This window comes from Amblyomma maculatum, chromosome 3 (genome assembly GCF_055883805.1).
Source record: "Amblyomma maculatum isolate TAMU_Amacu chromosome 3, ASM5588380v1, whole genome shotgun sequence".
In the NCBI taxonomy this organism is placed as follows: domain Eukaryota; kingdom Metazoa; phylum Arthropoda; class Arachnida; order Ixodida; family Ixodidae; genus Amblyomma; species Amblyomma maculatum.
The window spans coordinates 212,717,697-212,731,224 of NC_139346.1; the positions used below are offsets into that span (position 1 = coordinate 212,717,697).

Below are 13,528 nucleotides of genomic sequence, written 5' to 3' on the forward strand. Positions count from 1 at the left end.
TACGCGAAAATTCGTCGTGAATGACGGTAGCAATATTTCAATCATGAAAAATGCGCAGATAAATTTTCATCCTGTTTGCGTGGTGCGCACAAGCGTTTCATTGTACAAAGGGCTTAACACGTAGTGTTTAGTTTGGTTTACAGGGTTAACGTCGTAAAGCGACTTAACACTTACTGTTTGGTTTGGTTTACAGGGTTAACGTCGTAAAGCGACTAAAACGATGATGTATGTTAGGTGGACGAATCCGCAAATTTCGGTCACCCGGAGTTCTTTAGCGTGCACTGACATCGCACGCTACAGAGGCGCTTTTGTTTTTACCCTCCATCGAAAAGTAGCCGCGTTCTTGGCTTCAGTCGAGCGCCTTTGGTAGCCACCGCGGCGGGTAAAAACTCATTAATTTCGAATGGCGGTTCGGTGCTACGCTATGGGAAAGCATGGGTCAGAGGAGTGACGTAACGCAACGCAGGATAAGGCCTGGGTTCAAGGCATCGAGAATTCCACCATTTACATTCTCGATCAACAGAATCAGCCGGCAGTGTAAACATGACATTAATTCTCAAATTAGAATCCCTCTTTCGTTCAGTTTAACGGGAAATTAACGCACTTTAATGGTAGCCCACTCAGCAAGGCTTTTTGTTTCCCCCCGGCCATCCATCGTCCAGCATCGTAAAGTACCTTCTATCCAAAGTGTGCCTAGTCTCTAATGCTAAGCGAACCGATCGACAGGTTTTATCAAACACGCTGCTTATCTCCCTTTTACCGACCAGGGAGCTACGACGAACTCATCAAATTTGCCGAGCGAAACAGCGCCCGAAGTCACCGCGGCAGGGCTCCCTCGCGACGGACCATAATTACTTCATTGCACTTCATTAAAGATGTTTAGCGTGCGCTTTAAAACAGGCGCGCGGAAGAAAATCGAAGCCGCCCTAATCGAAACCCGAGTGCCGCGGCTAAATATATCTCCTGGCCTCGTTGCCGGGCGATTGATGCGCCTGATCGCGCTTCCGAGGAGAAAACCGTGCCGCAGGAGGGACAAGCACCATTTCGGAAGAAAGCAGAAAAGCGCGGGAAAAGTAAAGAGAAAAGCGCGAGGAAAGTTGCGCTCATGGCAGCGCGCTCGTGGCTTCTAACTGCCACCAGTCGGATCGTCGGAAAATGTGACGTTGCCACGCCTCCCGACCAATGGGAACGGCGCAAGGGGAACACCGGTAACCACCCCTGGCTTTCCTTCCCCCGCGCCGCGCCAGCTGAGGATCGAAGCAGAGCACTCCGCAGCGAGGCGTGGCGATGGTGCGCGCGCGCAGAAGCCGCCCCACTCGACTGGCGGGAAAAGCGCTCGCCGCCTCTTCGCGAAATCGGGCCGCCAACACACACGCACGTCGCTGTGCGAGCGGCGGCTGTCAGCGCGGCTGCAGCGGGCCACGTGACCGCCACGCGCTTCCTAGTGCGTGAGGAGGACGTCGGCCGTGTCCCGAAACGACTTGAGGCCGAAGGCAGCGAGTGGACAGAGGCATCCTCCTGGAAGACCCTGCGCATTTCCAAAGCCTCTGGCAGCAGACTCAAACAGTGAAATGTGAACAAAAAGAAAAGTGAATGAAGGACTTGAGCAATGCCAGGGATCTCGCTGTTATTTGTTGCATCCGAAAGCACAACTGACCAGACTTGGTCACGTACGTGGACCCTTGTGATGCCGCCACATTAGACGTTGCAAGGGATGGCCACCCACGCGACCGCAACAAGGCGGAAAAGAAACCTTCGGTAGAAGCGTCTGAGAGCAAAAACTTCGGTTTGATTCAGTGAATCATTCTTATTCAAACAAGCAAGTGGAGAGCACAGTCAACTCGTATAGGTCGCCCGAAAACACGCGCATCGCCTCCAAGCACTGCGTCGCTGTGTACTGTTCCTGCCCTGGAAGTTATTTCGTCGTCTGTCAGGGCGGTTACTTTTCGGCGGCTCACATCACAGCAGGATGTTGTGAGTGCGTCATCTTTTCATACCTCTGTGTTCCGGAACATTTCTTGGTTCGCCACCTTTGCTCATGGCTTGCACCGTTCACTCCGGCCTGCACCGGCTGCGAGGTCAGGCCGTTCGGGGACGCTGAGTCGCTGCTGCATTTGCAGTGTCGATCTACTGCGCCCAGGCCGCGATGAGCACAGCATCCAGTGCCACCCACCAGCAACCGCAGCGCTGCGCTACGGACATGAGCGCCCAGGCGGCCCAGGTCGTCACCTCCGTGAGTAAAAAGCATTTTTTATACATTGTTTTGTTTTTGTCTAAATGATATACGCACTGAATTACATCACCAGGTAGCGAAAGTCGCATAACGCATACCGGCATGCATCGATTGTCATAGGAAGAGCTTGCGCTCCTCGTGTGACAGCATCTTCAATTCACACGACATGAAGGACTTTCGACGCGTATACGCGCGCACTAACTCACATATTCGAAACTACATAAAGCGAAGCGCGAAAACCATTTCCGCGTTATGCTCCGCGACATGTGCCTTTGGGATTAATATTGCTCGATTTCAGCCCTCAATACAGTCCATTCTGTTAACGCCTATCCAACAATTTATTCCTTTTTTCATCAAACTGGAAGGCAGACAAGAGGACGTAACCCGGGCAGCGTTCCTTATGGAACGTCACTTTAATCAGAATTGCGACGTGAATGGTCGCGCTTTGAAATCGCTTTTTTTTTTCTTTGTCATGTCACATGCACAAGTAAAGGTTCCCATAAAAGCACCACAGGTGGCCGTAAACATGAACTCTTGTCAAAAAGACACTGACTGACCGCATGTTTCGTTGGCCATCCATGAGATGGTCTCTTCCATCAAATTTTGTTTTACGTTTCCAAGCTTGCTTGAGCTATCCCTTCGCGGAAGATTTATTGTCAGCGAGCTTTGTGGAAGCTCAGCCACCAGAAGGCGAAGGCAAATGTTCTCATTCCTACGTGCTTCTAATTTTCTCCTTGTATTTAGAAGCGACCAGCGAAAGCAGTCGATAAGCCTCCCAAAATGAGCCATCTTCAGATCGACCCATCGTCTCTGGTTTTCAAACATTCATTTTTCCGCTTTTTAGCCTTGCTTAATGCGAGCGCTCTCCGCTGCATGAGTGCCGCCTTGAGCCTCGTGCTCCTGATATAAATATCCACTCGGAATGGAGTAATTTGGAATGGTACGAGTTGCCAATGGTGTCCTGCCGACACTCATCTTTCCTGCTGTGAATAAGTATCCAGGGGAAAAAAAAAAGGAAATGTTTTTTACACCCTTGATCCATATGTCTAAACTGCTCTCTCCCTGATATATAGTCAGCTGTAACACATTGTGCGTATCGCAAATAACTTACATATAACGACTGAAAATGATGATGAGGTCTCGCTCAAGAAACATCAAGAAAACTCATCTTAATTTACCCATATATTACAACCAGATATTGTCTTATGTAGCCCAGCGCAATTCAAATCTTCAAGAGGTGGAAACGAGGGAAAACTTGCCTTGTGTGCAGCTGACAGCTGTTTGGCTTGAAAACCTCTTTCTTGCCTGTTACTAAACACATTGAGCTGGGCTGTATATGGTGTAATTGAAAGTAGCTTACCATTCGAGACGATTCTATATGAAGTGTATGGACAGACTTAGCTCGAAATTATTTTCAGGTCACAGTGCACTAAGAATTGCGGGTGGTTTAACTTGCAATGGGGCTTATATCGAATCAACGTGCACTGTAGCACAGTTATCCCTGGTTTCGATCATTACTTTACATAGTTTTGCTTGCTTTAAATTGGAAGTGATTAGGGGTCTTAGTGGCAGCGCAGTACCAAATTTTGCGACCGACCAACGCACCTCAAGAGGGAGTTGCGATAGCTGTGTGTTCTGGATGCACTGCGCACGGATGGAAGTTGAAAATAGTATGGTGTAACGTTCAGACACAGGAAGCATGCCAAATGGGTCAGGTAACAAACGCAGGTTAATGGCATTCTAATAGGAATCAAAAAGAAGAAATTGGCAGAGCATATAAGGTGAAGGTAAAATAACTGGCAGTCTCAAGGGGTGAGAGGCTGGAGAAGGAAAGCGTTGCATGATGTGACGGCAGAAAGTTAAGTGGGCGGATGAGATTAGGAAGTTTGCCGGGATCGAATGGACGCAGCTGCCACAACAAGAACACTTAAATGAAGGGATATAGGAAAGGTCCTGGACCTGCGTTGGGTGTAGTCTGGTTGGTGATCATGAAGATGATGCGCTCACTCACATGATGGTGCAAGTTGATGAAGATGACGACGTGATGTAAAAACTTCCTCACGCAGAACGTTTTATATGTAACCAATATACAGCCCAAATCAGGGTGAAAACATTATTTGTGTCGGCGCCAAACCCTGGTCAATCCTCCATTGTGGTATAGTTTATGTCATCATGAGGCAAAAATAAGTGAACTGTACGAACGCGACTGAATGGGAGCAGCGTGCATGTTGAACTCAGGGTTCCAAGGGTCCCAATGGGCTTAATTCTCACCTCTAAAGAGCTAGCAAAGTGTTGAAACGCTCTTTCGAAGACATGTTACGACAAGGAGTGAAGTATATATATTATATCAAGTCACTCGATCACAAAAATGAGCGTTTTGTACTCCTCGACGGTCAGCTTGAAAGTATTGAATGTTTTTTCAACCTCATCACAGCAGGGCGTCCGCTTGGTGTTACTCATGCTTTGCACTGAGTTCAGAAAAGATACAAAAACGGTCGAAAATGTTGGAAGCGTTGCAATAGGTGGTACATGGGTGCTCGGCGCTCCGTCAGTGTGTCCCTCGGCTCCGGTCGGAATAACGGTTCTCTGGGCGTCGCCGTTTTCTACGTTGTCCACATCGCCCACGTTGGCTGTCGTTCCTGTTGTTTTCTCCTATAAGTATACGCGCGTCTCTCATAGCCAGAGTCGCTTTGGGACGTTAAATCTCACAAACCAACCAATTCTATTTGCAGCTTACCATTTCTGTTGCAAAAATTCTGACACCAGGTCGTAATCGCAGCGCCGCTCAGGCGCCGTTCCTCTCGCTCCAACTGACGCCATGCATCCCGTGCTTGGTGAAGAGGGAAGAGAAAACGCGCGCGAGGAGAGCATTGAAAGAAAACCCACCGATCGGGGATACGCTCATGAAGGAGTTCCCATTTACCAAATTCACCTGGAAGCATTACTCTTTTAGCTTCCCCTTTACCTATTATTTTTAGGGTCCACTGAAGGTGAAGATATAAAATACTTTAGTGAGTATTACCATGAAACCCACTTTTCGTAACGTCGACGCTGAAAAGGTGTAGTCTAATTCGCCTCATGGGCTGAAGCAATTCCCACTCCCGAAGAGCAGCTGCATGCACCAACTAAATCGTTTTCGCTTAATTTCCTAACAAAGAAGCAGTGTATCGTTGACAGCAAGTAAATAGACAGCAAAATGCACTATTTCGTGCACTGTGGCATGCTGTTGTATAATTAAGCTACTTTGCATTACAATGGTAGTTCTATGGAAAAGAAATGCGTAAGAAAATGTATAGCGAATAGTGACACATCGCTATCTGCAAACTGTTTTACCGTGACAGTGTTAAAGACTCCGTTTTCCAGAAAATCCGGCGACGTCGTTAGCGGCATATGTAGCTGCTCCGTGAACTGGCCGTGCACTGATATACAGTCGTCGAGTTGTGTGACTCCATAAGACCACGTGACATGACTCAGCTGCCAATTCTGGCCTTACCTTTCAGATGGGAGGGTGGGATCGGAATCCAACGGTCCAGGACCCTTAACTGGATCGCGAGTTAGTCACGCAGAGCGGCTATTTGTATTTGTGTCGGGTGGTCTTTCTTATAATGCATAGTATCTTACAAATGCGTGCTTATGTGTAAGATAATATCAGCGCGAATTAAAGATTACTGATTAGGCGAGTAGCAAAGCGTAAGTACGCGAACAAGCATCAGCAAGGGGAGCCGGGAGCCATTAACACTGTCGCGTCATACCCTCAAAAGTGGAACTTGCATGTCTCTTTTTCCCATTTACACATTTCAATATACTTCAGTCGTAGCCGTTTCAAACATTACAAGAAAGCGGAAAAGGTGTATATCACAAGCTCTCTCTCCAGCAACAGCCTGCGCGCGACAACCGAGACACGCTATATACGGCTGTTTATATAGCTCATCTTGGTGTCAGCAGTGGTGTAGCCAGAAATATTACGCACGCACTATTTGGCCTCGATCGAGTGGCGACTACATTTAAGACGCATGGGCGCAGAACAGTAGCATGAATTGACTGCCTCTGTTCATCACTCTTTCTGAAAAATGAGGATCAGAAACAGGAGTCTGCGACTCTCCCAATCTCACACTTTTTTGTTAGATTGTGGTGTTGTCAGAAAAACATGTATCTTAACTGACAGCCAAATACATGTCGAAGTTTAGCATCGGTACCACACGGGGAACGTCTTCAATTAGACAGCCATGTGTTCAATGACAAGTACGTATTACGTTTGAGAGATTCACAGCGATGCACGATTCAGGACACATGCGAGCGTGGACGCAGGAGAATACATTGACAGGAGTAGACATCGTGTAACGTATACATATTTAAAATTTCACAAACTTCCATGGGTTAGATCGACTAATAAACGAGAGGAATACATGAAAAAATGGACACACATCTGCGGCTCACCACTGAAGCGATAGGCTACCGTTAAAATGATAAGGAAGAAAATACTCATTGGTATCCACCCAAGTGCAGCCATATCGGCTACAAAGGAAAGCTATACAGCTTTCTCAGAAACTTCGTAGTTAAAGAAAAATTCGTCCTGGTCCGGGGATCGAACCTATATGACCACCGCCTTTCCGGGGCAGTCGCTTTACCAAAGGAGCTAACCAGGACGGTCAGCAGAACGGATGGTAGGGCGAGAGCGAATTGATCTAAAACTCAGAGTGGGAATGGTGTTGGTCAAACTCGCCACTCACCGTTAAAGTTAGTGGTGCCTATTTCCATATTATACCTCACTTATCTTCAACCCACAGGCCGCCTGGTTCCCGGCTAAGAGACTGTGAACATTAGGTTTCATCATCATCATCATCAGCCTGACTATACCCACTGCAGGGCGAAGGCCTCTCCCATATTTCTCCACTTAAGGAAAGGAACATTAGGTTTCATACCCTATAAAATTCACAATTATACTCATCGAGCGGAACCTTCTCACCTTCAGATTTACCCTTATCCACCCACTAGACTAGCAGGTTAGCAGGTCAGAAATTCCCCAATTAACCACCCCCTCACAGAACACCGAACCAGGAAGACCGTCTCAGGCAAGTATAGAGGTGCCACGTACTTCAAAGCCCCGAGAGGAGCCCTATAGGGAATAAAACTTGCTTATCATTAGAGCGTTCTTCCCGATGGGACAGCGAGTACGTGCACTGGGAGAGCAAGATATGCCATCAGCTAGTCAGGTGACAACTTCTTACGGCCTATAAAGCTAAGTAAATCGCACCTCGATGAAAACATTGCAGCTAGTAAGCCACCTATAGCTGTTTTCAAGAGGATCGACAACTTTTGAATCAACACTTTATTTATCAAGCCAATAATTAGGTTATGAGCTTATTAGTTGTTATTTATTGATTAATTACAGCAAACGCAAAACACTTGATCTGGGCTATATTACAGGCGATTATCAACAGCACTCAGATGGCTTCGTTGGCTATATATAGACACTCGGTGCTGTTTAAAAGATCGGTTATCTTCAGCTGCGACCCTTGTAAATCATATGTTCGGCCTCCTATATTAGGCATTAGGCCTCGGACATATATCTACAGAGTAGCACGATGTTTTGAATTTGAGGATTGGCTATATTGCACTGTATTGGCTATATTGTTGTTATTGTTGTTCTCTATAAACTGATGGCACATAACCACACAGGGGGATCGACCAAGGATTGAAGTGCAGAGATTTCTTGTTCTTTCATTCATCCGATTTTTTCCCTTCTGCAGCACGGTAAAATGCTGTGGATATGGTGGGCGGTGACGTGAAGCTGAAAGTCGCATGAAAACAAATAGCAAACCGTTTATTTTGTGGATTTATACCGTTTAAGAAACTCAACGGCGGAGTAGCTGACCCGTTCACTAATACTGGGGGGATTTTCACGAAATTGACGCCGCGCATGATTCGCCGGCATGCTCAGGCGTTGTCAGAGTTTTGCTGCAGAAATATATACTTGGAAGCCCTGTTATGTAAACGCTTCCATGCTGCCGAGAAAGGCTATATAGATGTCACTGCGCGAGCTTACAGCACTGGCCTTATCGGGCACATAGTCTCTATTACATATATATATATATATATATATATATATATATATATATATATATATATATATATATATATATATATATATATATATATATATATATATATATATATATATATATATATATATATATATATATATATATATTATTTTGTGGACGTACGTGAATACGAGATGCAATTTGTTAACAAAGGTATAGACATACGAAAAACGTAAACGTGAGGAGTATTGTTCAGGAACGTCCCAATATACCGGCAGGCCTTGTGAAGGCCTGCATGTATATGGTGCTTTGCTATCCATATGAACGGAAGTAGAAAGCGTAGGTATGATTAGTGCTTCACTCAGATTCCATTTCGATATAACTATTTCTGCAATTCGTTATTGCCTTATGCCATCTATGGGATCAGAAGCATATTAATGGCCTCATATCTATTACGTGTCTTCCATCCACAGCTGAATGGAGACCGCGCTAAGCGCGGCTGCTGGAAAAAAAAAATAATAGTGCATGGAGAACGCGACTGGCATATCGTAATTTAAGCTATACCATGCGCCCATTAAAATTTATGTGCAAGAAAACAAGCAAAACGGCCTAGCTTTAGCAGCTAAAACTCTTTCCACCGTGAGAACATTTCTATAGATTGTTTTCGGCAGTCGCTGGGTCTTGCTTATAGTGGCATGCAGTGCAAAGAAGTTGCGCTTCTGGTTGTGTCATGCATCCGTTGTTCAAGTCTCCAACTCGACGTCATCGATTTCAAAATCAATCCAAAGCACGCGTCTATCGTCCACCGTTCCGCAGTCGCATCAGTCGCTTTTACAGGCCTGGCACATAATTTCTCGCGTCTTATTTAGCCCTCATACACCATCCAGGAAGGAGATAACGATTCGCACGGGGCAGTCATCATTACGGTATAGTGGACGGCAGTTTTAGGTGAATATGTTATAATGTATGTGCCAGAAAAAAAATGGCTGTGGCTCAGATTGCTTAAGCCTGGAGAATTGCGAAAGCAATCCTGGCTACGCTTGGGCTCAAACTTGGCGTGGCTTGAATGTTTAGCTTAACTGGTTAGTCTATGTATAATCAGTAATGAGGCGATTGACTTGCTTTAAGCAAACTCATTAAACTGATATCATTCCGTAGAGGTAGAATGCTTTCGTCGAGCTGCATCTCGTGCCCGTTGTTTTAAAAGCCGCTCTTTCTTCGGCGGTTTCTGTGGCTCTTTGTCTCTTCCGGTCTTCACATTGACGATCAGCTCTCTCCTTAGCCTTACTAGTCGAAGACATAGTGAAGAATCTCGACTAGAGCAGTCAACGCCAGCATATACATAGCAGCTGGTGTGACGTCACAGCGACAGTAGCGCCGCAGGTGAGCGGCGCAGCAACCACGCACCATAACTGCGGCTGGGCAATCTGAAGGAGCGAGTTGGTCCCCCATATCTAGCAGCTGGTGTGACGTCACTCCGCTTAAGGTCAAACGTAACTGCGGCCGGGTCACGCGAAGGCTTGAAAGTGCGAGTATAGTATTGCTTTCGCAATAAAATGCCCGACCAAAAGAGGCAACCGCACCCGGGCCCGAGAGAAGGGAAGCGACAGCAGCAGGGGCGGCAGATGATAGATGAGTCGATAAGGTTAAGTTTACTGACATAAGGTGCACAGGTGACCTCTTGGAAGTCAGTATACGCAAGAGGCCCTGTTCAGCGCAACCACACATCCGGGCCGACAGCAACGATGACGACGGCTGTGACAGAGCTTAGCACCATGAACGCTGCTCAACAGCTCACCACGGAAAGGAGCATTGCAAGCAGCTTGGGTCTCGTTCAGACCGGGTGCGTGCAAAGGTGTCGCCAAGATCTTTAGACGCATCAACAGGAAATGGATGGCCGCGCTGCTGTTATGAATAAGTTCGTTATATATATGATGTCGAATTATCGGCCTTTGTTATTGCGGTGTGCTATACTGTCAACTTGCGCCGGTTTCGGTTCTGGTCTCCATTCTTTCAACGTGTGATTCACAGCACCAGATCACTTCGCAGTCAAACGTATACAAGCATACATTATACAACAAAGAGCTTGCATTCAGTGAGGTATAGGTTGTGGAAAAAAATGGAACTTATGTTACCTGTAAGTAACGGAAAGCGACATGCTATATAAAAACTGCCTCAAATAGCAGCAGCAGCTCGCAAAGGCCCGGGCCAGCAATGTACACGGGAAAGTAAACAGCGGTATATAAAAAATAATTAGTTCGAACATATAGTTGCAGCGAGTTAAGAAGCTCGTGTACAAACAGGCAATATACATGGAGAAGGATATGGAGAGTGCGCCTCACAAAAGCGATAAAGCATAAGTAGGTACCCTTCCAACAGCGTGTATCTTTGCTCACGTTGCTTGCCTATGTGGACCAAACAGCAGCACAGCATTTGCCCACTGAGAAACGGTGGAAACAGGCGGCGTGGCTCATGTTTATTCAAGCAGCATTCGCCGCAGGGGCTGCGAACGCCGCCCGCGAATCTTGGCAGTCAGCGGAGCGTGCAACACTGCATCGCTGTGAGTACGCGCTTGCGTCGTGTGTATACTGCACGCATTGCGAGCGCGAGGGGACGCATTTCAATTTGGTTGTCGCCCCCGTTACTGTGCCGGACAACACCGATCAGAACTGCAGGGCGCGGGTCGGAGCAGCATTGGGAAGCGCTGCATCATTGTGGATCTGACGAGGTTGCTTGGTGCCGCGTTGTCGCCCGTGCAATCGCCGCCTATGCAGCATGCAAGCACACGTGGCTCGCTGCCCGGCCGCCGTCAGCGGGCAACGGTGCCTGCATTTTAAGCACAGCTCGCTCGTTTGCTAACACAGCGCTCGTTTCAATCGCCGGGATATATATGCGGCCTGTGACGCTGCGTCGTTGCCCCTTGCATGGCCGTGGGAAGCGCGACCCGTGGTCTGCGCTTTCCGATCGTCCGTGGCACGGATGACGGTTCGCGAAGCATCCGATATCGTCACGCTGCCGATGATTGCAGCGCCAAACGCACGATTTGCGCTAACCAATGAGCAAGCGAGCTTGTTGACGACATATAGTCTGGAAAAGGTGAGCGTACTCCATGTAGTAGGCTTTGCTGGAAGAAAAAAAAAAGTAAAATATTTAGTTAAAAATGTTCAGAAGGTTCAACTTGTCTATATAGAGTTGTGGAACGTTCCATGACTGTGACAATATAAGCTTTTTATACCAAACGCCGCTTCTGCGGTAAACTCTACGCAGCGGCATTCACTGCCTGCAGGGTATACATATAGGATAAACGTTTATGTATGTACTCGTAATTCCTGTCTGGGAAGAATAATATATCTACACCACCCTGCAACCTTTCGCCTATCCTTCTTAGCTTATTCAAAAAAATAATAATAGCACGCTCTTCTATTGCTCTTTTAGGCATATGTGCCGAAAAACTTATGCGCTTAAAAAGCTATACTGCAGTAGCTTTTTAAATGTGAATGCGATCAGAAATACATTTTAGAAGTTCTGAAATAAAAATGACATCAAACAGAGTTTGGATAAATAAATAAATGGCAGATACCAGGCAACAGCAGAGACACTTGCATGCAGTGAGCGAAAAGCGATAAGCGAAAAGAAGTGTACAGTATTTGCTATAAACCGCTAGTTCTAAAGAAAATTATAAATGCTGCTGAGTTCTTCGTACACAGACAATCTCTTCTTATAGAAAGTTATGGCATACGCTAGAGACGACTATAGAGAAAGAAGGAAAAGTGACAATCGTCGAACAGCAACGATAAAGCATATCATATACTATTGAGCTTTTCATATGCAGCTTTGAAATCAAGACAAATGAAAATGCAACAGCGGAATTCATCGCTAATTAACATTCGCACGATCTCGGATAAACGTTCTTGCATATGGGCAACAAAAGTTCGAGGAAACTTCCTTCTTCGAAGCCGCAGAGAGACGATCACCTGCCGACCTGACTGCCGCTGTGTAAGCTCAATACCCGGCGACTCTTGTAAACAGCACTTGTGCGTTCTTTGTTCGCATTCTTCTTTCTGGGATGACCTGGAAACTTAAAGACACATGAGACAGGTTCTGCGGCGAAGGCGACCTGCAACAAACGCTGGAAACAAAGCAAAAGCAACGGAAAGCTCCGCTGCTCCACCGAGCAATCGGCAGTGAACGCGAGTAATCAGGAGCCGCGGGACAAGTTGAAGCTTACGCAGGAAGGTAGGGGAAAGCGAAAAAATGGGGGAAAGGGGATGCAACCCTTTTCTAATTAATGGAGCCTCTGAAGAACGACCCGCGCTGGGCAAGGTCGGGCTGCACAGTGGGGACCTCTTGTAATTAGTGTCCGGATCGCCTTGCGCGCTGGACGCGGCTCAACCGTCGCCAGGGTCCGGTGACAAGCATCGCTTTCCCCAATTCCCGACGGGCGCGCTCCCGTGCGATGCCGTCCACGCCTGAGCGGCAGCAACGTGACATCCTTGCTCGGCATGTGCGCCCTCTGCCTCACGCGAACACATGGTCGCGTGTGCGGTTAGACTTAACATCGACGACTCGATCATCGCGGGATTCAGCTTGAGACGTTTGGGCGCAGGCAGGCTGTTTCTACAGGTTGCCCGAGCTCAAATGCATCAATCCAATGAGGCGAAGAACAACATTTATTTTCAGTCGAGGAAAAATTAACCACTACATTTATTCGAGTCAAAATGAAGTGAATGCTTTCAAAAGTTTTGTACAGTGCTTGCTAGTAATTTATAGCATTTTAGTCGACTTCAATACCTAGGCAGCAATAATTAATTCGTTTTTAGCCACTTTCTGGACGGTGGGACCCTTAATTCTAACTTTAAGCGCTGGCTCTCTCATTGAGTACAGAATGCAAAATTCAGTACGCCATTCAGTTGCTTGCAATGCGAGACATAGGCAAATTCATTTTGTAAGTGAATTTGCCTACGTCTCGCACTGCAAGCAATATTCTGAAAAAGAAAAAGAAAGGAAGTGGTATAGTAAGTTATTTTCTGTCGAAAATACCGTCACATGTATGTATGCATCGTCCGGGAGTGCTGCGTTTTGACGCGTTTGCGATCCTATAGTGCGCGCATGAACATAACGATGTAGTTGAGTGCAAGTATTTATTTATTTATTTATTTATTTATTTATTTATTTATTTATTTATTTATTTATTTATTTATTTATTTATTTATTTATTTATTTATTTATTTATTTATTTATTTATTTATTT

The 13,528-nt window shown here is 46.3% G+C and overlaps 1 protein-coding gene across 1 annotated transcript in view; it reads left to right on the forward strand.

Moving 5' to 3' along the window:
* Positions 1–2,146: 2,146 nt before the first annotated feature.
* Positions 2,147–13,528, forward strand: part of fuss (SKI family transcriptional corepressor fussel) — a 58,269-nt gene continuing 46,887 nt past the window's right edge. The window contains exon 1 of the mRNA XM_084597216.1: positions 2,147–2,233. Coding sequence (XP_084453342.1) covers positions 2,147–2,233 — 87 coding nt within the window. The remainder of the gene's footprint in view (positions 2,234–13,528) is intronic.